Below are 27,100 nucleotides of genomic sequence, written 5' to 3' on the forward strand. Positions count from 1 at the left end.
CCCCCCAGCCTTTTCCCCAGCCTCTCTCCTTAGCCTTACGGACTCTCCAGGCTCGTCTCTCAGTCCGAACCCCACTGTCCACCCTTCCCCGTTGCATGTGAGCTGTCTGAGCTATCGGACGGATTGCAGCACAGCTCATTGCAGTGGTGACAGGGCAGGGGAATGCAGGGGGCCTCCCCCTGGTGCCAGTGAACCCATTTTGGTTGCACACGTACCTGCATATCTGTGTGTAACTGGTTGGGGGCTCAGAATGAAAACATCAGGATAAAGTGGCTTATCTGTGAATTTTCTATCAGGAAGACTGAAAGCCGGCAGCTTTGCTAGTGTGTCCCCTAGGACTCAGGAGATGCCTCTGCGCTCCCACCCACCAGCCCCCAGTCTTGCCCTTTCTGGGGCACCTGGACCAGTTACCCAAATACCTTCATCTCCATTGCCTATCGGCAGAACTTTGGGGTCACATTAGTACAACCAGCCACTTCCTCATACCATAGTGACCTGTGTGGGCAGAGCAGGCAGGTCAGTGGAGCCAAGGGCCAGGCCCCTCTGGAATGCCAGTGCTCCCACCCAAGAGGTCAGGGGAGCCCCTCCAATGCCATCTCCAAGGGAGGGGGGTTCACACCAGGCCACAAGCTACCAGAGGCCTTGTGCCACCTCCCCGGGCTGCAGAGGGCCAGAGAGGCTGTACTTCTAGCCTTGGGGAGGAATCCTCACGAGACCTGGACCCTGCTGACTGCTCAGCCTTACCATCATTGTTCTCATCCAAGATTGTCCTTGCATTCTCGTTGTCTTAGCGCCTGGCCGCCCAGCCCTCAGCCAGTGTCAGAGGCCTCAGACCTTGGTTTTCAGTAAAGTCCCAGTTTCTGCTTCCTGCATGCCACTGGGCAAGGTCACTCATCACTGTTCCTACAGAAGCCTCTGGACATGGGGCTTGATGGGGTTGAAAATGTTACATGTAAATATTGGTTTGATTTGGGTTTTAGCATTTTAATTAGTAACTGGTTGTGTTTTCTTTTTTTGGGGTGGGGGGTTGTCTTGTAAAAACTCTCTACTCTTTTGGAATGTAATTTCTAAGTTTGTTTGTTCCTTCAAATGCCTTTTAAGTCTTGGTAACATTCCGGAAGCAGAAAACTGCCTGGCCCACCGTGAGGACTCCCCAGGAGCACCGGGTCCCAGGAAGGAACACTGCCCTTTTCCCCTTTCTTCTTTGCTGCCTCTTTACTCTCAGCAACTTCCTTCTCTTCCTCGCCCTCTATCCTTCTTTTTCCTCTCCTTTCCATCTTTGTTCTCTTCAGCCAAAGTCCCAAGGAACCCTGGGGTCCTAATTCCCTACAGGCCCCTAGGCTTGGATCCATTGTGTTGGCACAGTTGGTTGAGGGGAAATGGAAGACCAGTTGCCATGACTGACCCCAAACTGGATGATCTTGTGTTTCTGACATCTGACCTCTTCCCATAGCCAAATCAGACCCTCCTGGGGGCAATGATGTCTGTATTTGAAATGAAAATCAAATTACTCTGGCATGTCAGTGGCCCCTAGATCCTGCATGCATGAGGTATCAATATTCAAGTCCCTGTCACCCTGGCAGCTCTCTCCCCCCCAATTTTGTCCCCACCAAAGGCTGACCAATTTAAAAAACCCCTTCTAAGAGGTCTTGCTGAAAATGGACCCTTCCCTTGGTCTCCCCAGGGATGCTCCTCTACCAGCTGCTTTCCCAGGTGACAAAGTTGAGGGTTTAAGACTTCACCCTCTTGTGCCCTGATTGCCACATGGCTCTCTCCTGCCTGCCTGCATCCACTTTTCATGGTTTCATCACATGGCCTGTTCTCCTCTTGCCCATCCAACTTCTAGGGCCTTCCTCCCTCTCCTCTCCCATCTAGAATGCCCTCCCCAGCTTTGCCAGTCTTCCAGGCTCATCAGCCCCCCAATCTCACCACCTCTTCATTAATAATTAAGTCCCTGGACACCTTTTCTAGAGCACATGGCTATTTAGAAATTGCTTCCCCTGCCACATCTCCTTCAGGCTTCTACATGCTAACTCTGGGAGGCAACCTTGGCAGGACAAGGTTTAGTGCTCCCATTTTACAGATGAGGAAACTGAGGTACAGGTCTCATTCCAGAGTCACCTAACTAGGAAGTCATCAAGTTCAGACTAGAACCTAGGTCCACTGGAACCCTCAGTCCAACCTTGTCCCTTGCTGTGTTAACCTACTGCTCCACTGGGGGCTTTGTGTGGGTGCAGAATACCCAGACTATGCCACTGCCCAACCCAGACATAAAACCAGTCTACCCTGAATCTCTGGACCTGTGTGTCCCAGAGGGTGGTGTGGGGACCCCTGCATCAGAATCCTCTGTGGACATGTCCAAAATGCAGCTTCTTGGCCCCCACCTCACCCCAGAGGGCCAGGAATCTGCATATCTAACAAACTCCCAGAGAGATCCTAAATACCAGTGCATACCATTGATGTTCACAGCCTTGACCATTGTTGTTCAGTTGCTCAGTCATGTCTGACTCTTCGTGACCCCATAGACTGCAGCACGCCAGGCTTCCCTGTCCTTCACCATCTCCAATTAGGCCATCTTTTTTAAGCCCAATAACCACGGTGTTATATCTTTAGAAGAGCCTTGAGCTGAGAATTAGGGGACCTGGTCCTCAACCCAGCTCTGATTTGGGTTAATTATGCTGAGAATTTCCAAAAAGCACTGGAGGCAATTTACAATCCTAATCGTGAAGTTCAGTAAGACAACAGGAAAAAAAAAAGGGGGGGCAAAAGGCAAGAGGAATTATCATTCCCCAAATCTATCTTCCCAGGTGGCACAGTGAGTAAAGAATTCTCCTGCCAGCGCAGGAGATATGGGTTTGATCCCTGGGTTGGTAAGATCCCCTGGAGGAGGAAATGGCAACCCACTCCAGTGTTCTTGCCTGGAAAATCCCATGGATAGAGGAGCATGCAGGACTACAGTCCATGGGGTTGCAAAGAGTCGGACAGAACTGAGCAACTAAGAGCACGTGCACACGCGCGTGTGCGCACACACACACACTTATATCTATCTGACATGATCCCCATAATCCTGCAATTAAATTTTACTCTGGAGTTTCCTGGCAGCCATGGTGAAAAGGGAAGCACATCAACTTTCACGACTCTCATCATCCAGTCATGGGAAGTGACAATATTTGCCCCAGGAGGCAAATTCTTATGCTAATTTAGAGCATGCGTCCTTTCTTCAAAGGCCACTAAGTCAGTTGTGGTATGAACCTAAAATGCAAGGATGTTTTCCAGGTCACTGAACTGAACTGATTTTAAAGATAATAATAAACTGCCACTGACTTGAATGACCTTGACCCCAGAGCATGTGGCTAGTCTGTGCCTCTGTTCCTCCAGCTGCAAAGTGGAAGAAATCCTACCTCACAAGGCAGTGCTGAGGACCAAATACAATACTGTGCCTGAGTCTACGTGGGCAAACATAGGTTCTACACTGATCTAAAGTGGTCTGATCACACTCATTGTCCCCTAGTGCCCTCACTAGTCTTAGTGAGTGGAAAGGCTAATAAATTGGACCAGTCCTCTCACTTTTTAAAAAATTGTGGCCCAAAATACATAATATAAAACTTACTGTTTTAGCCCTTTTAGTGGCTTTAAATACATTCACACAGTGGTACAACCATCAGGACTATCCATTTCCAGAACTTTTTCATCACCCCAAACTGAAACTCTGTACCCACTAACAGTAACTCCCCATCCTTCCCTCAGGCCCCTGATAACCGCTATTCCACGTTCTGTCCCTATGAATTTACCTGTTCTAAGTGTTCCCAGTGGAATCACACAGTGTTGGTCCTTTTTTGTCAAACCCCTCACTTTTTTGGATGAGGAATTGGCCCAGAGAAGGGAGTTCCTCACCCAAGGTCACACAGCAAACTGGAGGCAGAGTCAGGACCAGAATTCAGGTTTCCTGACTCCCAGCAGGTTCTGCATTCCCGGGGGTGAGTGAGACCCCACCTACCATTCCCTGATCTTGGCTGAACCCTGTCTTCTCTCTGGGCTCAGCCTGTTTGCTTCCCACCACCCATCCATCCTTTGTTTTATCACCTTCCTCCAAAGCCTCCCCTCCTGCCTCCTCTTCTCTGACTGATTCCCACCAGCAGACCGAGTGGCCCTGACCCATGGCCAGGTTTTCCTCTTCTGAGCCCCGGGCTTCTTTGTAGCACCCACCCCCTTCAGCCCTCCCAGAATGGCCTCCTGTGGATTTCCTGGCCCTTCAGGCTCACATCCCCATCCTCCCGTGTTTGTGGTCTCCCAACTCCTGATGTTTGCTTTCAGATCTGATTGTATTTCCTGGGTTCTGTTTTGTTTTCTCACACTGAAGGGGGAACCTTTCCCCGATGCCTCAGGCTGGGCTTGGCCCAGTGACCGCCCCCAGCCCAGAAAGACACCCCCATCTCACCCTTGAGTCCCATTTTCTTCTGTCCACAGCCTCCCGACAGGACCCCAGCACTATCCACTGGGATTTGGCGGAGGTCACTGGGACCCCCATTTTGGCCTCCCCTATCCTGCCCAGTCCTCCATAGCCTTATTTGTAAAGCAGATGCAGCCTGACTTGGGTTCTTCCCTCCTCTCCCTGGCCATCTGTCCGTCCATCTGCCTGTCCATTTGACATCCCACCATCCTCTCTACCCTCCCCTGGATCTCTCTGCCTCTGAATAGCTTGCCCTGGCGGAACCTGTAGCCCACCAGGGCATTACCCCTTATCCCTTCCGTAGTATTTGCAGTTTGCAAAGTCCACAGAGCCAAGAACCAAAGGGAACTGGTGACAGTGTGACCCCTTGTCTAGGGCTGCCCCACCCTACCCTTCCCCACACCGTCCTTGGACCCTCCTTTGTCTACCCCATCAGCCTTGCTCCCCTCCCTTCCTGCCCTTCACCAGCTCCCTGAACCCCAGGCAGTAAGGAAAGGAGCTCTGGTTTCCCCTAAGCATCCTTGAAGGGCCAAAGTCATCAAGGCCTGACCATCTTGTCTTTCTCCACTCTATACCACTCGAACTGCTCCTGTGAAAAGGAATTTCAGCCAGGATTTTGGAGACCTGGCCCAGGTCTGGGCAGTTGTCCTAACTTCTCTGTGTTTGGTTGGTTGTATGATTTTACGAAGATGATCCCTAGGGACCCCAGAGCACGCCTCATGTTTTTGGGTCCTGCATCACCATCCTCTCTCCACTGGGCCCTGGTGTCCTGGCTCCTCTCTCAGCTCCGCCACTGACCTCTGTGCCTTAGTTTACTTCTCTGCACAGGGGGCTCACCACATTCCTGGCAGCTTCCCAATTTGGTGCCTCTAAGGCAGGGCCTTGGCAGCTGTGGCCCAGCTCCCTGGCACTGTCTTCTTAGGGCACCAAGTTGCTGAGGATGAGATGCCTGGAGGTTCTCAAAGAAGCCAGAGCATCACCTGGGAACTTGACAGAAATGCAAAGTATTGGCCCCACTCAAGAACTACAAAACTAGAACTTTGGCGGGGGTGGGGGGAGGGCAGCAATCGGGGGGTTTAACAAGACCTCTAAATGATTCTGATATACATAGGCGTTTACTACCTGCCGATCTAAACCAGCAAATAGTGTGGCCTGGTGAAGGACCGAGGCTGGTCCTGCCCAGGAACAAGTGGGAAACATCAAGCTCATCTGGATTTCTGAGGCTGGGAACCCTGGCCATCCCTACCCAAACCAAAACACAACTGTGTTCTCCTCTTCCCAGAAACTGGGGGGCTGGGGAAAGGCAGGCATTTTTCCTTTCCCTACCCCTGGCTTGGTTCCAGTTCTACCCACCTCTCCTACTTGTCTGGGTTTTACTAAAGGTTGTATAGGGTTGTGCCAGCCAGGCAGGGGGGTTGGCAGTCCGTGGGGGGGGGGGGGGGCGGAGCAGGGGACAAAAGACCCTGACCCTTTATCCCTTGGGAATCTCACCATAGGCTTATGGCTTCTTTTCAAATGGAAAGAAACTTAGGTTCTCAAAGAAAGACTCCTAAATCCCCAGCCAGCTCCTCCTCCTCCTCCTCCTCCTCCTCCTCCCACCTTCAGGGAGACCTTATAGACAGTGCCAAAAAGCAGCTCCTGCCCCTAGGGGCTGAGGGGAGAGGACCAAAAGCTGTCCCTCAACCTGGCCCCCCATCCCGAACCCCCCGCCAATACTGTGAAACCCCCTTCCTGACCATCCCGGTTTCCTGGTGTGGACCCTGAAGTGGGCCCAAGGGGTCCCCCAGGGAAAGGCCTTTGGGAAGGAAGGGACCAGGGGCATCCTTGGGCCAAACTCTCTGCCTCTCCTGTCCACTCTTTCTCCTCCCTACTCCTTTCTTCAGAAGGCTCCTTCCCAGGAGGTATTGGGTGCTAGACAACCGTGGTCCAGTCCGCCAGCTCTCCTTCCCTCCCGTGTCTTATTTCAGACATGAGAATAACTGTACAGTGTAAACTTACAAAGGGTTTTTAATGGTTGTAGATTGGAAATAAAGTATGTCATATGAACAGTTTCCATGGACTTGGCTTCTCTGATTTCTCATGTGAGGTGGGTGCGGTCCCCAGCAGATCTGGAACTTGACTCAACCCCACACCCAGTTGCCTGGGAAGGAGGGAGTCCTGGGAATGCCACAGCCAACTGGCTGGTCTGGGGTCATTTGGGAGGAGCCACCAGGGGCTCCCAGCTACTGACTGCTGACACCTCAGAGTATCCCATGAAGGGTGGTAAGGCCACAGCACAGAGGAACAAATGCAGAGTCATCAAAAATGGAATTGAACTTTCTACAGAAGACTTCAAATATTTATCACAAAAAAAGGACGGGTTAATTATCTATTACAGTATAATTAAATTATCCCCAAACATTTATTATATCACAGATGACATGGGTCAGGGATTCAAGAGCTAAGTTGTTCTGACTCAGGGTCTCCTGAGGGTGCAGTCAAGTGTCAAATCAGGCAGCAATCATGTGAAGGCATGATTGGGGCTTGGAAGATCCATTCCCAAGCCGGGTTACTCATGCCTGGTAAGTGAGGGTGGGCAGGAGGCCTCAGTTCCTCCCCCTGTGGACCTTGCTCTAGGGCTGTTTGAGTATCCTCACAACATGGCAGTTGGCTTGCCTTAGAGCAAGTGATCTATAGGAAAGCAGAAGAGGTCACAGTGTCTTTTATGACTTAAGCCTTGAAAATCATACACTATCATTTCTGCAGTATCTCACTAGTTATACAGATTAGCCGTATTCCTTTTGGAAGAGAACTATACAAGGGCATGAACAGCAGAAAGTGGAGGTCGTTGGGGGCTATCTTGGAAGCCAGCAACCACATGAAAATTATTTATTTTTTTTGTGGAATGTTAGTTTTCAGACCAGGGGTTGAATATCGGCCCTCAGCAGTGAGAGCAATGAGTCCTAACCACTAGATCACCATGGAATTCCAGATCTCTTTTTTGAGGGTCTAACAACAGCCAGGCCTGTGCTGGGCATTGAGGGTAACAAGATATGAACCTGAGAAAGAGGAAAGCAAATTCAGTGGCCAAGGGGTGGTCAGGGAGCTGGAGGGATCAGGAAAGGCTGCAATGATTCCTAAGGTTGAGATGTTGACAGATGAAGGAGGTGGTGATGTGTTGCAGGCAGGAGATGGAGACAATATGTTCCAGGAAGAGGGAACAGCATGTAGAAAGCTTAGTAGTAAGAAAGGAGAGCAGGATCAGGGAACTGAAAGAGATCACTGGTGTGGGGAACGATGAAAGAGGCTGGGTGAGATCACACAGTGCCTTATGAGGGAAGGAATGTCCACATCGTGTGGACAGTAGAGAGTCATGGAAGAACTGAAAGTAGGGGAAGGACCTAGAGGATGTACTGGTTCTGGATTCCACGAGGCAACATACTTGCCCGCCGTGCAACGAGCTGAAGGAGTGGGGTGGGAAGAGAAGGAACTAGGCTCCAGAAAGTGATACTCAGGGAACAAAGAGCAACTTTCTGCTTCAGACATCTGTTGGGAGTCAACATGCTAGAACCACATGGTGGAAATTTCAGGAAGGCAGATTTCTGCCTACCACCAGAAAACTTTTCCAGGGACCACAGCTGCTATGGAACGATGACCACAGTCACATTCCAGCTGTGGTTCATTAACCAATTTTTGTGGACTGCTTGTGATTCAACACTTGCCGAGATTTCAGATGCAGAAGGCCTGTACGTGCAAGGTGACACTCTGATGGCATCATGCTGGGTGCTGAAGCAGCAGCGTGCTATACGGGAGCCCCAAGCCAGCAATGGACAATGTGCCAGGCGCAGGCTAGGCTCCCGGGAGCACAGAAAGGGCATCTGCTTTCCAGCCTGGGGCCTCAGAGAAAGCTTGCACTGGACCCTCAATTGAGGCTTAAAATTGGAGAATTCTGCCAAGAATAATCCGGGAAGGACTTCTCAGGCCAAGCAAAGGAGCAGAAGCAATGGGGGTGATGAGAAGAGTGGCAAGCAATTTGGGGAAGGGGAGGTCTGCAATGAAGTTGTAAAAGGAAAGATCCTGAACTTTCGCAGGTGTTGAAGGGGCCACAAAAAGAGGAAATATGCTACAGGAGAACTGGAAAAAGTTATCCCAGTTGCCCTGGGAGAGTCCACAATTTTAGAGTTAAGACAAATGGAGAGAGGGATTGTGGCCTAGCGACCGGACAGGGCATCACTGCCCACTCGCTAATGAATTCCTTTGGCAAGTACCTTTCTGGGCCTCTGCTCCCTGTCTGGGCATGTCAGGCGCAAAGAACACGACGATGTAACGGTACCTAGTCAGGGGCTCCTTGGGCGTGCCGTCGTTGGGAAGGTGGTAACTTTGCCAAAATTGGGCGGGGAAGAACTTGGACAAACCGGGCGGGGCCACAAGTCTCCAACAACGGTTTGCGCATGCGCCTCGAGGAAGCGGCGTTGTGCGCTTGCGCGAGCCCGGGAGCCCGCCAGCCGCGCATGCGTCGTTAGCCGGCGGGAGTTTTCTAAGGGGCGGCTCTGGGGCCGCTGGAAGCTAGTGAAGCGGTCCCAGAGTTGGAAGGAGCAGCGTCCTTGGGGCAGCGCGTCCAGGGGTAACTCGGCGTGGCGGAAAGAGTGACCTGCGGCCTTGTGTTTCGGAGACGGAGGCTCTGGGCTGGACAGGCGTCTCTCTGAGGTGAAAAAGTCGCAGGCCTGTTCACGGACGAGGCCTCCCTTACCTCCGCACCAGCCTCTTTGGGGTCGGACAACTCGGCTCAGCCCACACCCTGCCTGCCCGTCGTCACGCCCGAAACCGGGTAAGAGGAGACCCCGGGGCGAGAGGCGCCTCTCGCTCGGGAGCTGTTTGCAGAGCCCGTGGTCTAGACGTCACTGTTGGTGGAAGGTTGAAAGCGGGGTGGGGTGGGTCACACAGGCCAGGGTTCGAATTTCGCCTCTTCTCCAGGCTGGCTGCCTAACAAGTTTGGTTTGTTTTTTTTTTTTTTTGCGCCTCTGAATTTCAGTTCAACTGACTGCAGCGTGAAACTGTTGATGGTACTTCCAGAGCTGTGGCAACGATTAAATGGCGCAGTAACGCACATACAGTTTTTACATACTCAGGTCCTGGCATGTAATGCGCGCTTAAAAGGTGTCAGTGGTTGCTGTTAAGTAACCGGCCTTTCATCTGAATGATACAGTCGTAACTGTGACGATTTAGATCCTTGATCCTACTACCCCTCGTTATTCTCTTATCTTTTCCACGTTGTCCCTTCACATATATTTATTTTTCTTTACTAAGCACTCCCCCCACCCCGTATGGATTTTTATTGGTGGTGGAGGGGGAGGCTTGGTCATGTTCCTGCCCTTTTCCAGTCAGTTACTTGTCTGTGACAGGCACTAGAAATACAGTCTGGCCCCGGGAGACGTGTAAACAGACTTTACAACCAGTGCCAGGGAGGCCCAGGGGTGGAGCTGCCAACTCTGCCAAAGAGAAGTGGCATGAAAGCTTCACACTTGAGCTCGATTGGGAAGGAAGAATAAGTTATAAGGCAATGTGTACAAAGATTCAGAAGTGGTGTGTGGAAAATGAAAAGAGTTTTCTGGATGGATGGTGGTGATGGTAGCCAGCAATGTGGATGTACTTAATATCACTGAACTGTATGTACACTTAAAAATGATTAAGATGGTAAATTTTATGTTGTGTATATTTCAGCACAATTAAAAAAGAAACAGAAACTTAAAAAAAAAAGTGGTGCATGGAATGGGAGTAGCAGGAGAAAGCAGGAGTAGGTACTAGTTAGGACTAGCTTCTGGAAGGTGTTCAGTACACTGGAGGAATCTGCTGCTGTCTAAAGAATGGATTGGAGGGAATTACCCAGCAGTCCAGTAGTTAGGACTCAGAGCTTTCACTTCAAGGGCCGGAGTTCAGTCCCTGGCTGGGAAACTAAAATCCCACAAGCTGCTCAAAAAAATAAAGAATGTATTGGAGAGGAACAATGCTGCATGTAGGAAAAACTCGTGGAGTGGCTGTTCGATTCTTGGGGGAAGTGGGGGAGAGGGATAGAAACTATGAGATCTGAACTAAATAGATAGCTGGAAGTTGGAAGAGTTTTAGAGATTGTTGGAAGTAGAATGGACAGGCCTTTGAATCTGCAGAATTAATAAGTAAAGGGTAAAGTGATTGTTCATGTTTTGAAGACCATGTAGATCATAATGCCATTGATTGAGTTATGCAATTAAGCCCTTATTAAACACAAAATAATTGGGAACTAAGAGATATATGTTAAGGAAGATAAGATTATTTCTATTGATAAATTCTGTAGAAATTCAGAACAGGATGTGATGAGCCCTGCTGATGTTCTGTGGAAGAGGTGTGGAGGTGAGGTTGGGCTGGGCCTTGTCAGGCAGGTAGAATTTCATGGGGCAAAAAGGGGCGGTTCAAAGAGACGAGAAAGCCCAAGGCTGATTCTGGGGGAGTAAAGCCCCAGCAAGACTGGGACTGAAATGTGGAGAACAGATTACTTCATTTTCCTGTTTCAGGATTCTCACCTCAGGATGACTTCCAGATCGGAGATAGTAAAAGGTGAGTATTCGTGAAGTTCAGTACCTTCTTGCCTTGGGTTTAGGTTCATGAGCTTTACCTAAATACCTCCTGGCTCTTGGTGGATTTGAAATCACTTATTTGTGTATTTGCAGAGATGCTTCCTCGATGTTTCCATGACCTGGGGCATATGTTTCCTTTTGCCACTTTTTTTGCACAGATTCTTAGTTGTGATGGGTTTGATTCTGTATTTTGACTTTTTTATGACAAGTGCTAGAAGAGGAACCAGTGGCATCTAAGACTCATGATCGTCAACTGGAATCAGATCCCAACCCTGTGGAAGTGTGTAATAAATCGTCTGCCTCCCTGAAGATGACTGAACGTGTTTCAAAGGAACGAATTCACCTTGGCCGTAGCCCCCCAAAAGGGGAAAGTGGTGATCTCAGCCACCAGGAAGGACTTGAATCCAGGTCCCTTCATTTGTCTCCAGAGCAGTCTGCTTGTCATCAAGCCAGGAGGCAGTCCTGGCGGCGAGCAAGTATGAAGGAAACGAACCGGCGGAAGTCACTGCCTCCCTTTCATCAGGGCATCACAGGTGGGGTGCTTTGTACATAAGACTGGACTCCAGCTCAGATAAGAGGCAGTGAGGCATGGCAGGAAGTTAGGCTTGACTTGGCTACTTAATAGCTATGTGACTGAACAGATGACTTCACCTCTCTGAGCTTCAGTTTCCTCATCTATAGGAGTATTCTCAGATTATAAGTATTGATGTCAAACACCTAGTAAGTATTCAGTATCAATGCTGTTTATATCATGTTATTAGCTACCCATTGTAATCTATACCATGGACAGAAAATCTGATTTACAGTTGTTCAGCATTCACCTTTGCTCAGTGAATGTTCAGCATTCACATTGGCTAGAAGTAAAGATTTCCTCTGGCTTTCTTCCTCGTATCCTGAAGTAGAATAGAAGGTGGATGGGTTGCTACCTGATTTTAGGTTTTATAACTGAAAATATCTCAGAGGGAAGAACCCATAAAAATAGGGTAAAAACCTAGTTTTGAGACATGGTGTATTTGAATGTGATTTTGTGTGAATTTATAATAATAGCATCTCAGGAAGCACTGAAGAACAAGATTTAATGTGGAAAGTAGCACATTTCAGGAAGAACTTAACTAGCTTTGTGACCTTGAACAGTTTAATCTCCTTTGCTTTACGGTCCTCATCAGTAAATGGGGTGAAATAATACCTATTTTACAAGACTGAGAATTAAATGAGTTGATACATAACACAGTACTTGGCACATAATAAATAAATATAGCTCGTGTTAAGTTATCATGATTAAAGATATTGCTTCACTTCCTGAAGGTCTGATGTTTAGAAGGAAATCTACCTAAGAACAGCCATGTAGCATATCGGAAAATTGCTGCCATGGTTATGCTTGTATACTTCCTCCATAGATGGGCCAAGAAATTTCAGTTTCCTAAGGTTACCCTTATTACGTTCATCTATGTTCCAGAGCATGTGGACCTAAAATTCTGTGTAATAAAAAATCACTGACGTATAGGATTTGTTATTTTCTGGTTATTCCTGGCCACTTCCCAGATTTCTTTGGTTATAGGCAGAAGGTATCTTATTTTTCATGACTAAAAGTGAGAAGAAGTAATCAAGAGAGGGCGCAAAAGAACTTAAAAACAGCCAGCTGAGGCTGGAGGGCTAAAAGACATGTATCTCTCCTAATTCTCAAAGCAGATTTCCTTTGCTGTATAAGAAATGATGTTTTAAAATGGACATAATTGGGAAAAACATTATCTACATCTTTTATTGATAGCTGAGGATTCAGTGGCATAATTATGTAAAATGCCTGTTTAGTTCAGGCTGATGCACTGTGTGACCTTGGGCAAGTTGCCCAGCACCTAACCTTTGTTAAATGGTTAGGCTGATAAGTCACTTGCCTCAAGTGAGGGTGACGGTTAGAATTTAATAAAATTCCTGTTAGATAGTCTGTGTTCAACAAACTTACTATTAATGTTATTGTCTCTGGCTTCAGACAAGTGTCTCCCCTCTGAGCTTCAGTTTCCCCATCTGTAAAGTGGAACTCATTTAAAGCACACTACAATGGCTATCACAAAAATTCTGAAATATTCCCATCTCCTTTATTCAAATGGTGAATATAAAACACAAAGAGAAGTTAAATTATTTTTTTAAATCTGTTTTATTTAGCAAGACAAGATTTTAAGGTAATACATAAAAGGTTCTTTTAACTTTTTAAACTTAGGATGCACAGATAGGTAAATTTCATTCTCTGGTAATCTTGAACAAATTAGATGTAAGAAGACAGATTAGAGAAGACTTCTTGGGTTTTTTTACCTTAATTTGGGCTGCATCAAGAGGGAGGGAATTTTTCAGGTTTTTTTTTGTTTTTTACTTTGCTAACTGTATAAATGTCCAGCTCTTTGAATGTGGTAATATTTTATGTTAGAGCTCTGCAGATCCATCAGTGTCGACCTAACAGAAAGCAAACGGCTGAGCTCTCTCCTCCTTTCCAGTTTCCAGGTGAGAGTCACGTCTCAGAATTGGGAGTGTTTTCTTTTTCTTTCCTTTTTTTTAAAAACTGTTATTGTGACATCCTCAAAGACACGTCAGTACTGTGTGATTTATCAGTAAAGAGTAAAAGGTGTTTCTCTCTAGTGAGATTAATTTAAAAGCCAGATTTAATCCCAGAAGTTTTGTCTCTGATCAGGCTCTACGAGTCCCATTGGTATTGCTGTGGCTAACTGAGCAGTTAAGAGAGTTCCCCTGTCTAGTATATTTTGCTCATTAGCAGCAAATGATGGGACTTTAAGGTGGGTGGAGGTCATATCTAAGTTTAAGCAGACATTTGAGATCTGGCTGCTCTCTAAATTGGAATTACGTGACTAACTGGTGATTGCATCAGTGTAGATAAGCAAGTCATTTGTGTGAATTAAATGACCATTTTTCCCCCTGAATCAAAAATCACATCACGTAGTCTAGGCAACAAAGAATTTTTTCCTTACCTTTTTATTTTCTTGTTTTGTTTATATGAAAAATCTTAGGTGTAGAATTAAATCATGCTTGCTTACATTTATTAAATGTCCTAAGATTACATGAATTCAGGATTGGCCTGGCAAATCTTGGTTGTTGTACTGAAAATGCTTTTCTTTATTTAGTTCTCTGTTCAGAAACTTGAACCTTTCCTAAGGGGAACTGAGGGCTTCAGTCTTGAAAGTTTCAGAGCCAAAGGTAAGTTGCTAAGAGCAGACACTCGAGCTTTGACCTTGGTCTGTACCTTCCGTTAGGGTTGGTTGAAACCTCTTGGGGTCGCTACTTATAGGAGCTGCTACCTTACACAACCAGGCCTCCTCCATTTTGGTGGGGAACTGCATTAAAAAAGATAAGAATATGTGCTTACGAAGTTTAGAAGGTCTAAAAGTAAGCCTCTTGCCCCATGACCCCCAGTCTCAGCTCCTCTCCTCCCAGAGGCAACCACAGCCACCAGCTTCTTGGATATCTTTGCAAATTTATTGCATTTCTAAACATTTATCCATTAAAATCAAATAATCCTCTCTACACACTGTTCTTAATCTTGTTTGTTGTTTTTTTAAACCTTAATTTATCTTGCAGATAGTTCTTTATCACACTGATAGAGCTGTCTTGATATTTTAGCAGCTACATGTTGCTCTATTTTATAAATGTACCATATTTCATTTAAATGGTTCTTTATTGATGGGCTTTTAGGTTTGCTTTCAGTCTTTTGTCATTACAGTGAATGGATAATGAATACCTTTTTATACAAGCCTCTTAGCACATATTCAAGTAAAAATAAGATATATTAGAATTAACTAGTATAAGTGTACTGTAACTAAAAGTTTAGATTTTTTTTATTATTTAGTAGGTATTATTTAAAGGTCTTTTTGGGGTTTTAATCTGTGTTTCTTTTTCTTTTGAAGAGGATAATATTTTTTCGTATTTTTAGAGGAGAGCCATTTGTACTTTATTTTCTGTGTATTGTCTCTCCATATCCTTTGTTCATTTCTTAAAATTGAGATATTGCCTCTTTTATATTGGTTTTGCAGGCACTCTTTATGTGTTAAGGAAATTAGCTTTTGTCTGTGATATAAGTTGCAAATATTCTTCCCTGGGAGTCAATTTTCAGCTTTCTAGGAAGTAGCTATTCTCCTTGCAGTGTAATTATACAATCATCCAGGTCAGAAATAAAAGACCTAGAAGATACATGAAGTCAGACTTACTTGCCAGTTAAAACTGTTTATCTCAGAATTGCACTATTACTGTAATTAGGGTAGACATGTCCAGGTTTATTTTGATAGCTATTTAACATATCTTTTCCCGTTTGCATTCCTCACCTGAATTTAATTGTGAACTCTTTTTAAGTCTAAGCAGAGACCTGTTTTTACCTTATGCCCATCATTTTTTTATTTGCTGCTAGCATTTCTGACTTCTGTAATAAGTTTTTTCACCTAGTGCCAGCAGATCAGATCTCTTGAAAGAGTGAATTGTCAGTGCAGATACACTTTTCTAACACATCTTTTAAACTGCTTCTTCATCAGTTCTGTGAAAAACACTATTATAAATGTTATAAAGAGGAGTTGTCTTCCATTTTATCTGTACCTACCCAAAGAAAAAAGGTAAAATCTTCCCGCATATTTCTATCACTTTTTTGAATAGGTGAGAGGGCCAGAATGTAACAGGTGACCCTAGAGCTGAGACTACCATACGTATATTACATCTTTGTCAGCAGCTCACTGTGAAAAGTATTCTCTTTATTTTATAACATATAATTTTATTCTCTGTAGCATCTTCCCTTTCTGAAGAGTTGAAACATTTTGCAGACAAATTGGAAAGTAATGGAACACTACAAAAATGTTTTGAAGATTCAGAAGGGTAAGAGCAGTTCCCTTTCTCTCCAAAATTATAGTTGAATAAGGACTTTTTCTTTTTTAATTTTTTACATTGAAGTATAGTTAATTTACAGTGTTAATTTCTAGTGTACATCAAAGTGATTCAGTTATATGTGTGTGTATATGTGCGTATGTTTGTGTATACTTCAGTTCATTTGTATCATATTTTAGATCCCACAAATAAGTGTTGTATGGAATTTGTCTTTCTTTGACTTAATCTGTTAGTATAATCTCTAGGTCCATCCATGTTGCTGCAAATGGCATTTATTTCATTCTTTTTTATGGCTGAGTAATATTCCTGTGTGTGTGTGTGTGTGTGTGTGTGTATACACATACATCACATCTTTATCTGTTCATCTGTTGATGGACATTTAGGTTGCTTCTATGTCTTGGCTATTGTAAATAGTGCTCTATGAACGTTGGGGTACATGTATCTTTTTTAATTCAGTTCAGTCCCTCAGTCATGTCTGACTCTTTGCAACCCCATGAACCGCAGCACGCCAGGTCTCCCTATCCATCACCAACTGCCAGAGTCTACCCAAACCCATGTCCATTGAGTCGGTGATGCCATCCAACCGTCTCATCCTCTGTCGTCCCCTTCTCCTCCTGCCCTCAGTCTTTCCCAGCATGAGAGTTTTTTCAAATGAGTCAGCTCTTCACATCATGTGGCCAAAGTATTGGATTTTCAGCTTCAACATCAGTCCTTCCAATGAACACCCAACATGATCTCCTTTAGGATGGACTGGTTGCATCTCCTTGCAGTCCAAGGGACTCTCAAGAGTCTTCTCCAACACCACAGTTCAAAAGCATCAATTCTTCGGGGCTCAGCTTTCTTTATAGTCCAACTCTCACATCCACATGTGACTACTGGAAAAACCATAGCCTTGACCAGACAGACCTTTGTTGACAAAGTAATGTCTCTGCTTTTTAATATGCTGTCTAAGTTAGTCATAACTTTCCTTCCAAGGAGTAAGCGTCTTTTAATTTCATGGCTGCAGTCACCATCTGCAGTGATTTTGGAGCCCCCCAAAATAAAGTCAGCCGCTGTTTCCACTGTTTCCCCATCTATTTGCCATGAAGTGATGGGACTGGATGCCATGATCTTCGTTTCTGAATGTTGAGCTTTAAGCCAACTTTTTCAGTTTCCTCTTTCACTTTCATCGAGAGGCTCTTTAGTTCTTCTTCTCTTTCTGCCATAAGGGTGGTGTCATCTGCATATCTGACATTATTGATATTTCTCCCAGCAGTCTTGATTCCAGCTTGTGCTTCCTCCAGCCCAGCATTTCTCATGATGTACTCTGCATAGAAGTTAAATAAGCAGGGTGACAATATACAGCCTTGATGTACTCCTTTTCCTATTTGGAACCAGTCTGTTGTTCCATGTCCAGTTCTAACTGTTGCTTCCTGAGTTTCATACAGGTTTCTCAAGAGGCAGGTCCGGTGGTTTGGTATTCCCATCTCTCAGAATTTTCCATAGTTTATTGTGACTCACACAGTCAAAGGCTTTGGCATAGTCAATAAAGCAGAAGTAGATGTTTTTCTGAAGCTCTCTTGCTTTTTCGATAATCCTGCAGATGTTGGCAATTTGATCTCTGGTTCCTGCCTTTTCGAAAACCAGCTTGAACATCTGGAAGTTCATGGTTCACGTATTGCTGAAGCCTGGCTTGGAGAATTTTGAGCATTTACTAGCATGTGGGAGGAGTGCAATTGTGCGTTAATTTGAGCGTTCTTTGGCATTGCCTTTCTTTGAGATTGGAATGAAAACTGACCTTTTCCAGTCCTGTGGCCACTGCTGAGTTTTCCAAATTTGCTGACATATTGAGTGAGCACTTTCATAGCATCATCTTTTTTAATTAGTTTTTGTCTTTTCCGAATATATGCCCAGTAGTTAGGTTGCTAGGGCATATGGTAACTCTATTTTTACTTTTTTAAGGAACTTTCACACTGTTTTCCATAGTGACTGCACCAATTTACCCTTCCACCAACAGTGTTAGGAAGGTTTCCATTTTTTATACACACTGTCCAGCATTTATTATTTGTAGACTTTTTCATGATGGCCATTTCTGATGGGTATAAGGTTATACCTCATTGTAGTTTTTATATATAATTTTATTTGCTTATTTATTTAATGTTTGGCTGTGCTGGGTCTTTGTTGGTGCGCGATTTTTTTCTCTAGTTGCATTGAGCAGGGGCTACTGTCTAGTCACGGTACCTGGACTTCTTATTGTGGTGGCCACTCTTGTTGCAGAGCACAGGCTCTGGGTGCACAGGCTTCAGAAGTTGCAGTACGTGGGCTCGGTAGTTTTGACTCTCCGGCTCTGTGCATAGGATCAGTAGTTGTGGCGCATGGGTTAGTTGCTCTGAGGCATGTGGGATATTCGTGGATCAGGGATTGAACCCGTGTCTCCTGCATTGGCAGGTGGATTCTTTACCACTGAGACATCAGGGAAGCCCCTCATTATAGTTTTGCTTGCATTTCTCTAAGAGTGATGTTGAGCATCTTCATGTGCCTATCAGCAATCCGTATGGCTTCTTTGGAGAAATAAGACTTAATTAGACAGTTGTTCATTCACTTATCAAACGTTTATCCAGCATCTTCTATGTACCGTGCGGAAGCTGGAGATATAGTGATGAATAATCAAGCAAGATCTTTCTTCTTATTCATTGTAGTAGGAGAGACAAACTACTTAGAAAATAATGACTTCAGATATAATCTGAATGATTTCAGTGATAATCTAATTGGGCAGGCAATATGATAGTGACTTGAAGCAGTGGGCAACTTACACTAGAGTGTTCAGAGAAGTCCTCTAATGATTTGCCGTTTGCACTGAGACCTGTAAGACCTGGATGATGAGGAGGAACCAAATATGTGAAGATGAGACAAAAAGCATTCATATTTTTGCTAGCCATGCTAGTTGTAGATAAAGTCATGTTTTTAGCTGTTGGCCAGCAAGAGTATTAAGAGAAAGTTTACAGCCGCCACCACTGCCCGCCGCCACCCCGCCTCCCCCGAAACTGGTAGTTGCTCAGCAGGGGCAACACCAAGCCCTCTCCTCATCCTGCAACAAATTACATGACTTGATCTTACACTTTCAACTTCACAAAGGTCTGCCTTTCCATGGATCCTTAGAATTAACATTGCTATTCAGGAAATGAAAATTATGTTAGCTCGACATTGCTCCTCTTTTAACGAAATATATTTAAACCATAGGCTGCTGTATTGCAGCTAAAGGTGATAGAGGCTGTTTGTCACAGGCTTTGATAGAAAACATAAAAGGTGACACAGCTGATTTGCCTTTGCCGGGTAGAGTACCAAGTACATCTGCAAAATTTGGCATTTTCAATGCCTCCTGCTTTTCCGTTAGAATTAATCGCCCTACTAGCCAAGCTATTGGTTTAAGGAGAACATATCCAACTGAAAGCTTCAACTTAAGTGCAAAGACAGTTGTATGAAAAAGCTATTAAGGTTTTGATTAGTGGGAAGGCAAGAGGCTAAATAAAAAATGTTGTGAACAAAACTTTGAAGATTGAAACCGGCAGATATTTGAGGCTGAGTGGCATTGTATGGATAGAATAGATAAAGGGTAACGGCAGGAATCAAAGTTAATTAGCTGGACAGAGCCAGAACACAGAGAACCTTAAGTGCCAGGTTAAGGAGTTCTGGCTTTTCTTCTGAATGTAGTAGAGAGTCACTGAATTTTTAAGAAATGAAAAACACAAAAGGAATATTTGAAGAGAGGTTAATCTGTTCACGTGTGAATTCAAATTGATGAGGGAAATAGACAATGAAGAGCCCAGTGAGAAAGCTAATACCTAGTGCAAAAGTGAATTAGAGTCCAAGACTAAATATTCGTTGAAAGATAAATTCTGAACATGTTTTATTGCTGTTAAAATTATGTGAGACATCCAATACTAAAAGCAAACACTCTTGGAAGATTTCTGTTAATCTCATAATCCTGTCTCTTCTAGAAGAGTGTCAGATTTGGCTCTGGAAACTTCAGTGGCTGAGATGAAGGAATATATAACAAAGTAAGTGAAAATGAGTGAACTTTTGTTGGGAAATCTAAATTTGTCTGGGGAAATAACTAAACCCAGAAATGGATAGTAAACATCCTTTTCAGTGTGTCAGTGTTGGAAAGCTGCACGCTGGGATTTATGTACTGTTGGCGCTTTGTCACTAAGTTGTGTCCGACTCTTTCTTAACCCCATGGACTGTAGCCCACCAGGCTCCTCTGACCATGGGATTTCTCAGGCAAAGACACTGGAGTGGTTTATGGACTGTATTGATGGCCAGTTTCATAGAATGGAGTCTAGAGACTAAGGATGTGGATTTGATGTAAAGACTCATGTTTGATTTGATTAATATCCTCTGACTTGGTCATGCTTTCTAATCTTTTTTTTTTTTTTAATGACCTTTTTATTCACATTTTAGAATCAGAGTAGACACCTAATGTATGGTTGTCCTGAGTGATTCAGAATGAGATGATCAAAAGTTAACTGAATTTTTTCCTGCTTCTGTAGGTTTTCTTTAGAACGTCAAAGTTGGGATCAGCTCTTGCTGCGCTACCAGGAAGAGGCTGAAAAGATCCTATCAAGGTTAGATCTATGACAGGAAATAGGAAGGTTTTACCTTGTGACTTTTGATTTGATTTCAGTTCTCTTAGCACAAGTTGAATGATGAATCCAGAACTCATCAAATTTCTGTAGAGTATATATGAACAGTGTGACTGGAAATGGAGAGTGAGGGGGCTGGGAAGGAAGAGTTGTCACTGTTTTCAGTCAAAGAACAGAACTGCCTCTGTTCTGTGCCCTTGGCTGCTGTTCCACATTCTGGGGGAGACAGGCATGTCTCTGCCCTGTACCTGGCAACCTGGGGCTGGGCTAGGAACAGTATCAAGGGACTTCAGTGAGCACATGGCCTTTGAAAAGCTGCGACTGTGGGAGAGAACCACAGCCAGGGCCCTCATGGAGGCACGGGGTGAAAGGGGTGATGGAAGTGGGTCTACAGGAGAGAGACGATCTTTGGGTCTTGAAGGCATAATAAAATGGGAAAGTGCTAGATTTTGGTTTCATTTTACTGTCCAAACCAATGATTTTAAGCTTTTTTTCCCCAAACAGAACCTTAGCTAGAAACACAACTATAAAACATTAGCCAAAATAATAATTGCCAAAGTGGCCTCCTAGTAGAGAGGCACCTTGAGGAGCACAGTATGAGAAGCTTCCCTAATCCAAGCATTGATACTTACTACTTTCTTCACCCTTTACATGTTCTATGTATGAAGACAGATAATGTGTAAGATGGCAGTTTCAGAATAAACACTTTTGACAGGCCATAGTTTATATTAACAGGAAAGCTTCTGGAAGCAGACTGTCTCTGTTCAAATCCTAACTAATTCTTAGTTCTGTGACCTTGGGAAGTCCACTTAATCTGAAGTTCCTCATTTGAAAATGGGATAATATTACTACCTACCTCATTGGGTTTGTTATGACTAAAGAGTCATCAGCAGTTTTCATAAACTCTCCATTATAATGAGTTATTTTAGATAATTGAAGTGGGCCAACATCTTTTTGGTAAAAGATCATAGATGTTAACTTCAGGCGTTACCCCAGTAGTCCTTTTTGTAAATGGACCTTACTGTTAGATGGAGTCAACTAACCTAGCATTTCCTGGAGTCCAGAGGTATAAAAACATTAACATCGGATAATTATCTCAGAATCTCCTGTTAGTAAGAGAACCTATGCTCACCCTGGGGTGGAAGAATATTGATTCAGGTTAGTAAAGCCTTTTAGGAAGTGTTTTCCCTGGGTAAATCTTTGCTATTTTCCCACAGAAAATAATTGTAAAATTATTTGAAAGTTTTTTTGTTGTATTTTGTTTTTAGAGGATCAGCTGAAACCAAAAATACTGAAGTTGAAGTGGAACCTAGAATGTATGTTGGGTCTTCCCAGAGTGAAGTCCTTAATACAAAACCTGACTACCAGAAGATACTGCAGAACCAGACTAAACTCTTTGATTGTATGGAGTTGGTGGTGAGTTGGGTCATGTTTCTTTGGCTGAGTTATTCAGCTTTGATACCTTCCCATCCTTGTTAAAAGAGCTGGAGAACATGTGTAATTAGATAAGTATATTCAACTCTACCTTGGGGAAACATTGGAGAGACAGTGAAAGAAAATAAACAAGTAAATGGTGATAAATGCTATTAAGTCAGGTGGAGGAAGAGAATATGCCGGGAGGGCTTCAGTTTGCTATGTAGAGGGGTTGAAGGCCCTTCTTAGGTGCCACCTTAATAAAGACTTGAAAGAAATGGGGAAGTGAGCCATGAGGACATTTTGAAGAATGTCAACCCCAATTTTTCTTTTTTTGCCAAAATACCTTCTTAAACTTATAGCATGAGGTCTCAAGTTGGACTTTTTTATTTGTTTGTTACTTTTATTTTGGTTGTACCACACAGTATGTGGGATCTTAGTTCCCTAAACAGGGATTGAACCTGCACCTCATGAATTGGAAGTACAAAGTCTTATCTACTGGGCCATCAGGGAAGTCCCTCAATCCAAGTATTAGGTTGGCCAAAAACTTTGTTCACATTACATAAGAGCTTACAAAAACCCAAACGAACTTTTTGGTCAGCCCAATATGAACAGGAAGCAGGTGGCATTTGATACAGAGTATGGAGAGTCTGTTTACAAAAGGGCTGAGTATAAAGATGTGGGTATCAGGAATTCAAAAGTGAAGTGAAGTGATCTGGGGCTAAGAGGCAGCTGAGCTGTTCCTACTCCTCAGCTGAAGGGTGAAACAGTCACTGTGGTACCTGGCAGGGAGTTGTATGGTGGGCTGTCCTGAAAGAGCCATGGTCTTCATTTGAGAGACACTAGTAACTCCAGATGACCCTTCCAGGAGCAGGCTCAGGTAAAAATACCCTGAGGTCATTCGGCTCCTGCTTGGCTCCCTCTTGGTCAGGCCCACCTAGAAGCCAGAGGACCTGGGATCCTGTTGAGGTTGTGCAGGTCAGTCAGCTCAGGAGTTAGAGCAGTGTGGAGAGGGGTGATTATGGATGTGAAAGGGCAAACAAAATGTCTGGCATAAGCATTCCAGGTTGAAAGAGCAGCCAAAGCAAAGCTCCTGAGCAGGAGCTCGCTTGGTGTGTTTGAGGAGCCACGCAGAAGCCGTGCACCCTTCCAGTTCACAGTTGTCTGTTGTCTGCAGATGGACGAACTGCAAGGATCCGTGAAGCAGCTGCACGCCTTTATGGACGAAAGTACCCAGTGCCTCCAGGAGGTGTCAGTACAGCTCGGTAAGCCTGTCTTAAGGGGACCAGAGCTTGCACTGTTGTACATCTGATGGCCCTTCAGATGTACACTGCCCTTCAAAACATTTTAGGGGTCATTCGGATTGTAAAGGGAATGAGACTGCTTTTCTCCTGTGACTTTGAGGGTGATTTTAAGGTAGAGGAGTTGTGAGCATTGTTTGTATTGTGTGGATACAAACAATGGCTTCCAAGGGTAAGGCCTTCATCTGGTGACTTTTATTTCCCCCTTACAATAACAATGACTATTGTGGGTGCTCAAAGTTAATTGGAAATTTTTAGACAGGAGCACAGTAGATTGAGAATTAAATCTCCACAAACTGACAAACTGTGTTGTTTGGGCAGATCCAGGACAAGAAATATCTATCCATTGCCTTTTTTCTCTTTTCATTCTTCAAGAATCTACCAAGTGACACTGACATTACTTTTTAAAAAAATAATGTTTATTTATTTGCCAGTGCCGGGTGTTAGTTGCAACATGTGGGATCTTTAGTTTCAGGCTGTGAACTCTTAGTTGCATTTGTGATCTGGTCTCTGACCAGGGATTGAACCGGGCCCCCCGCACCGGGGCGCAGATCTTAGTCACTGGACCACTGGGGAAGTCCCCATTTGATTGTATTGTGGTTGTAGTTGCAGCTGGCTTTCCTACCAGAGAGCCATCTCCCTGAAGGCAGATGCGCTCTTAAGTGGTCCTTCGAATACCCTTCAGGGTCTGGCACAGTATTCACACAGTAAGTTTTCAATAGTGGTATTTGAATTCAATTGAAATGTATTTTTTGACTCCTTTTCTCTGCAGGGAAGAGAAGCACTCAACAGTTAGATCCTTCACCAGCTCGAAAACTGCTCAAGCTTCAGTTACAGAAACAACCTAGCACTTATTGCTCTAAATCTTGTCAGTGACCTAATGCAGCTTTTCTGCCACAAGGTGCTCTAGAGGAGAGAAACCGCAAGAGTGCCCCAGTGCATGGTGGGCTGAGCTGTGACATCTGCTCTGTTGCCTTTGAAGATAACTGGCTGACTGTAAAGCACTCTGATTTTTTTTCTTAAAATGGAATTTATGCATTTGAAAGCATGTCATATACAAGCTTTTTCCAAGAACAGGGAAAATGCTTGAGACTTTGCTTTGGAATGACCTTCAGAACTAGTAGCCCATTCTTTGAAATATCCTTTGTGATCAGAAATCTCCCTACTCTGAAGATGTTTTTGAGGTTTTGAAACAACCTAAAGTCATTCAGGACCAAATCCAATAAGCATTTTAGGGGTCATTCTGGTTGTAAACAGAATGAGACTGACTTTCTCCTGTGACTTTGAGGGTGACGTTAGGTAGAGGAGTTGTGAGCATTGTTTGCGTTGTATGGATACATATATCTTCTTACAGAATTCCCAAATTGAAGATAATAACACTCTTTTTCTATATCCTGATGTCTATAATGTGTTTTAGCTTTTTTTGGGAGGGCGTGCTATACCATGTGGCATGCAAGATCTTAGTTCCCCAACCAGGGATCAAGAAGGGGTTAAGTATCTCTTTTTCATTGTTCTCCGTATTTGTTAATGATTTGCATTATAAGATTGCATGTTCTTAAAAGCTTTCCCTTGTCCTCGTGTATGAAAAAATGAAAAGGCGGGGAAGGCTTAGCAGAAAATAGGATTCTTTGTCAGGACTCAGAAGTGAACAGTAGCGTGGAGTTATACCTCAGTGTTAACAGCCAATAAAACAGCAACTAATTTATTGTCAGTATCTCTTATTTTCTGATCCTCCTAATAGAACAGAACCCAATTCACTTAAATACGCAGTCATTATCTTAAGTCTTAAAGCTTGGACTATGCACCAGTTAGTGAGAGGTGATACAGCCTAGCTTTTCCCTGTGTTCCTTATTGTTTAAAAAAAATTTTTTTTATTTTTTAGTTAATTTGGCTGTGCCGGGTCTTAGTTGCTGCACATGAGATCTTTGCCCTTCGTTGTGACCTTCAGGATATTTTTTTTCTTAGTTGCAACATGTGAACTCTTAATTGCAGCCTGTGGGATCCAGTTCTAGGGATCAAATCCAGGACCCCCTTCCTTGGGAGCACTGAGTCTTAGCCCCTGGACCACCAGGGAAGTCCCACGTCCTTCATTCTTTCATATATTTACATAGCCCCTGCTATATGCCATGCACAGTTCTAGGAACTGGGACAAGCGCAAAGAACATACAGTCTTAGGACCTCTTTTCATGATTTTCACAGTCTCTTGGGCCCAGGGAACAAGAAGAAACCTCTTTTCCACAGAAGTAATGTTTTAGTGACTTGGGAAGGAGAAAGGAGAAATAGGGCAGTTATTTGAGGTAAAAGGAGCCACATTTTAAAAGGCCTGAGAAGAGAGAATAAAGCATTCTGGGATACTAAAAAGTAAAAAAAAGACTGGTTAAACAGGAACGCTAAGTGCCAATGTAAGAACCACCTGAGACAAAGATAATTGAAAGTTATTGAAAGGTTTTGAGAGATGGATGGGATCAGAACTTTATTTTCTTTTTTTTTAATTTATTTCTAATTGGAGGATAATTGCTTTACAATATTGTGTTGGTTTCTCCCATATCAACATGAATCAGCCATGTATACCATATATGCATAGGTATACATATGTCCCCTCCTTTTTGAAGAACTTTATTTTCAAAAGATCACTCCAGTTGCTGTTTGGAGAACAGTTAGAAGCAAGTAGGTGTGGATTTTAGAGACCAGTTGGTCTCTTAACAGTCTGCAGTGGTCAGGTGCGGAGTGACTGCCTGGGCTGGGAGTTAGCAGTGGATGAGTAGGGGGCATCTTTCATAGTGTCTGGAACACAGCAGGCATGTCACCTCCATGTTAAAAGCCTCACTGCTACTTACTGACTGAGAAAAAGTCATTTAACCTCTTATTTGTAAGATTGGGAGAATGATCCCACTTGCTGCAACTAAGAGCCTAAAAAATTTAAAAAAGAACAGTGGATGGAGGATAATGAGCAGTTAATTAAATAGGAAAATTCTCAGTTAAATTTGGCATACCAAACAGATTTCAACTAGATTGTTGGATATACAGGTAGAAAACGATAGGAAAACCTAGACTAGGAATAAAATTTGGAAGTTACCAATACCTAGTTATTAAAGCCTTAAGAATAAGATAATATCCAGAGGAGAGCATGAAGGGAAACTGGACAGCCCCAAGGAAGCTTTTAAAAATCAGAGGAGTGGTGTTAATTGCCTCTCTTTCAGAAGCAGAATAATATAGTGGAAAGTGTAGTTTGGAGTGAATCTTCATCCTTATCCGCAATTTCCTTTCTGTGAAATGGGGAGAGAACACCTCTCTCCAAAGGTGATTGTACCTCCCCCCCTCACCATTTTATTTAGTACACTGTATTACATTTTTAAAACATTTATTTGTGGCTGCGTTGGTTCTTCCTTTGCGGCATGTGGGCTCCGGAGCACATGGCCTAAAGTTGTGGCATGCAGTCCACATGGCATCTGGGATCCTAGTTCCCTAATCGGGGATCAGTCCCAAGTCCCCTGCAGTGGAAGGTGGATTCTTAACCACTGGACCACCATGGAAGTCCTTGGTGTTTTGGAAGTTTTGTTTATAAGAATTAAGAAGTGTCTTTGTATCTCCAATAACCATACAAAATAGAGCACAGAAAAAGAATAAGATCTGAGCATTCTATATGCATACACACCACAACTTGAGATTGCCTCTTTTCTTTTTTTTCATTATAGATGAGGAACTCAGGCATGGAGGGGCTTAATAATCCAACCAAGAACATAAAGATAGGAGTGGAGGGTCATCTAGAACCCATGTAGCATTCAGTAAATGTTAACTAACACAATAATTAGTAAAAGGCTGTGCCCAGGTACTACTAGTTTTTTCTCCCCCCAA

General features: G+C 44.0%; 1 protein-coding gene across 5 annotated transcripts; it reads left to right on the forward strand.

Moving 5' to 3' along the window:
• The first annotated feature begins 8,950 nt into the window (after positions 1-8,950).
• DSN1 (DSN1, MIS12 kinetochore complex component) lies at positions 8,951-24,951 on the forward strand. Of its 5 annotated transcripts, none has more exons than XM_010829208.1 (11): positions 8,951-9,257; positions 10,978-11,020; positions 11,250-11,573; positions 13,460-13,533; positions 14,169-14,241; positions 15,813-15,900; positions 19,887-19,946; positions 20,439-20,513; positions 21,800-21,947; positions 23,122-23,209; positions 24,018-24,951. In XM_010829208.1, the coding sequence occupies exons 2-11, from the start codon at positions 10,993-10,995 to the stop codon at positions 24,119-24,121; spliced, it is 1,062 nt and encodes a 353-aa protein (XP_010827510.1). In that variant the 5' UTR covers positions 8,951-9,257; positions 10,978-10,992; the 3' UTR covers positions 24,122-24,951. The 5 variants fall into 5 exon arrangements, with proteins under 5 accessions (XP_010827510.1, XP_010827511.1, XP_010827512.1 ...); XM_010829209.1 differs by having other exon boundaries at positions 19,890-19,946; XM_010829210.1 differs by having other exon boundaries at positions 11,256-11,573.
• The last annotated feature ends 2,149 nt before the right edge of the window (positions 24,952-27,100 follow it).

Source organism: Bison bison, unplaced genomic scaffold, assembly GCF_000754665.1.
Source record: "Bison bison bison isolate TAMUID 2011002044 unplaced genomic scaffold, Bison_UMD1.0 scf7180017864500, whole genome shotgun sequence".
Lineage (NCBI taxonomy): Eukaryota > Metazoa > Chordata > Mammalia > Artiodactyla > Bovidae > Bison > Bison bison.

What these genes read in the sequence shown, in the direction of transcription:
- DSN1 (XM_010829208.1), top strand. Translation starts at nt 10,993, where the DNA reads ATGACTTCCAGATCGGAGATAGTAAAAG. An exon ending in TCCTCCTTTCCAGTTTCCAG is followed by an intron (nt 13,534 to 14,168) that starts GTGAGAGTCACG and finishes TTCTTTATTTAG; the next exon opens with TTCTCTGTTCAGAAACTTGA. An exon ending in GCTGAAAAGATCCTATCAAG is followed by an intron (nt 20,514 to 21,799) that starts GTTAGATCTATG and finishes TTTTGTTTTTAG; the next exon opens with AGGATCAGCTGAAACCAAAA.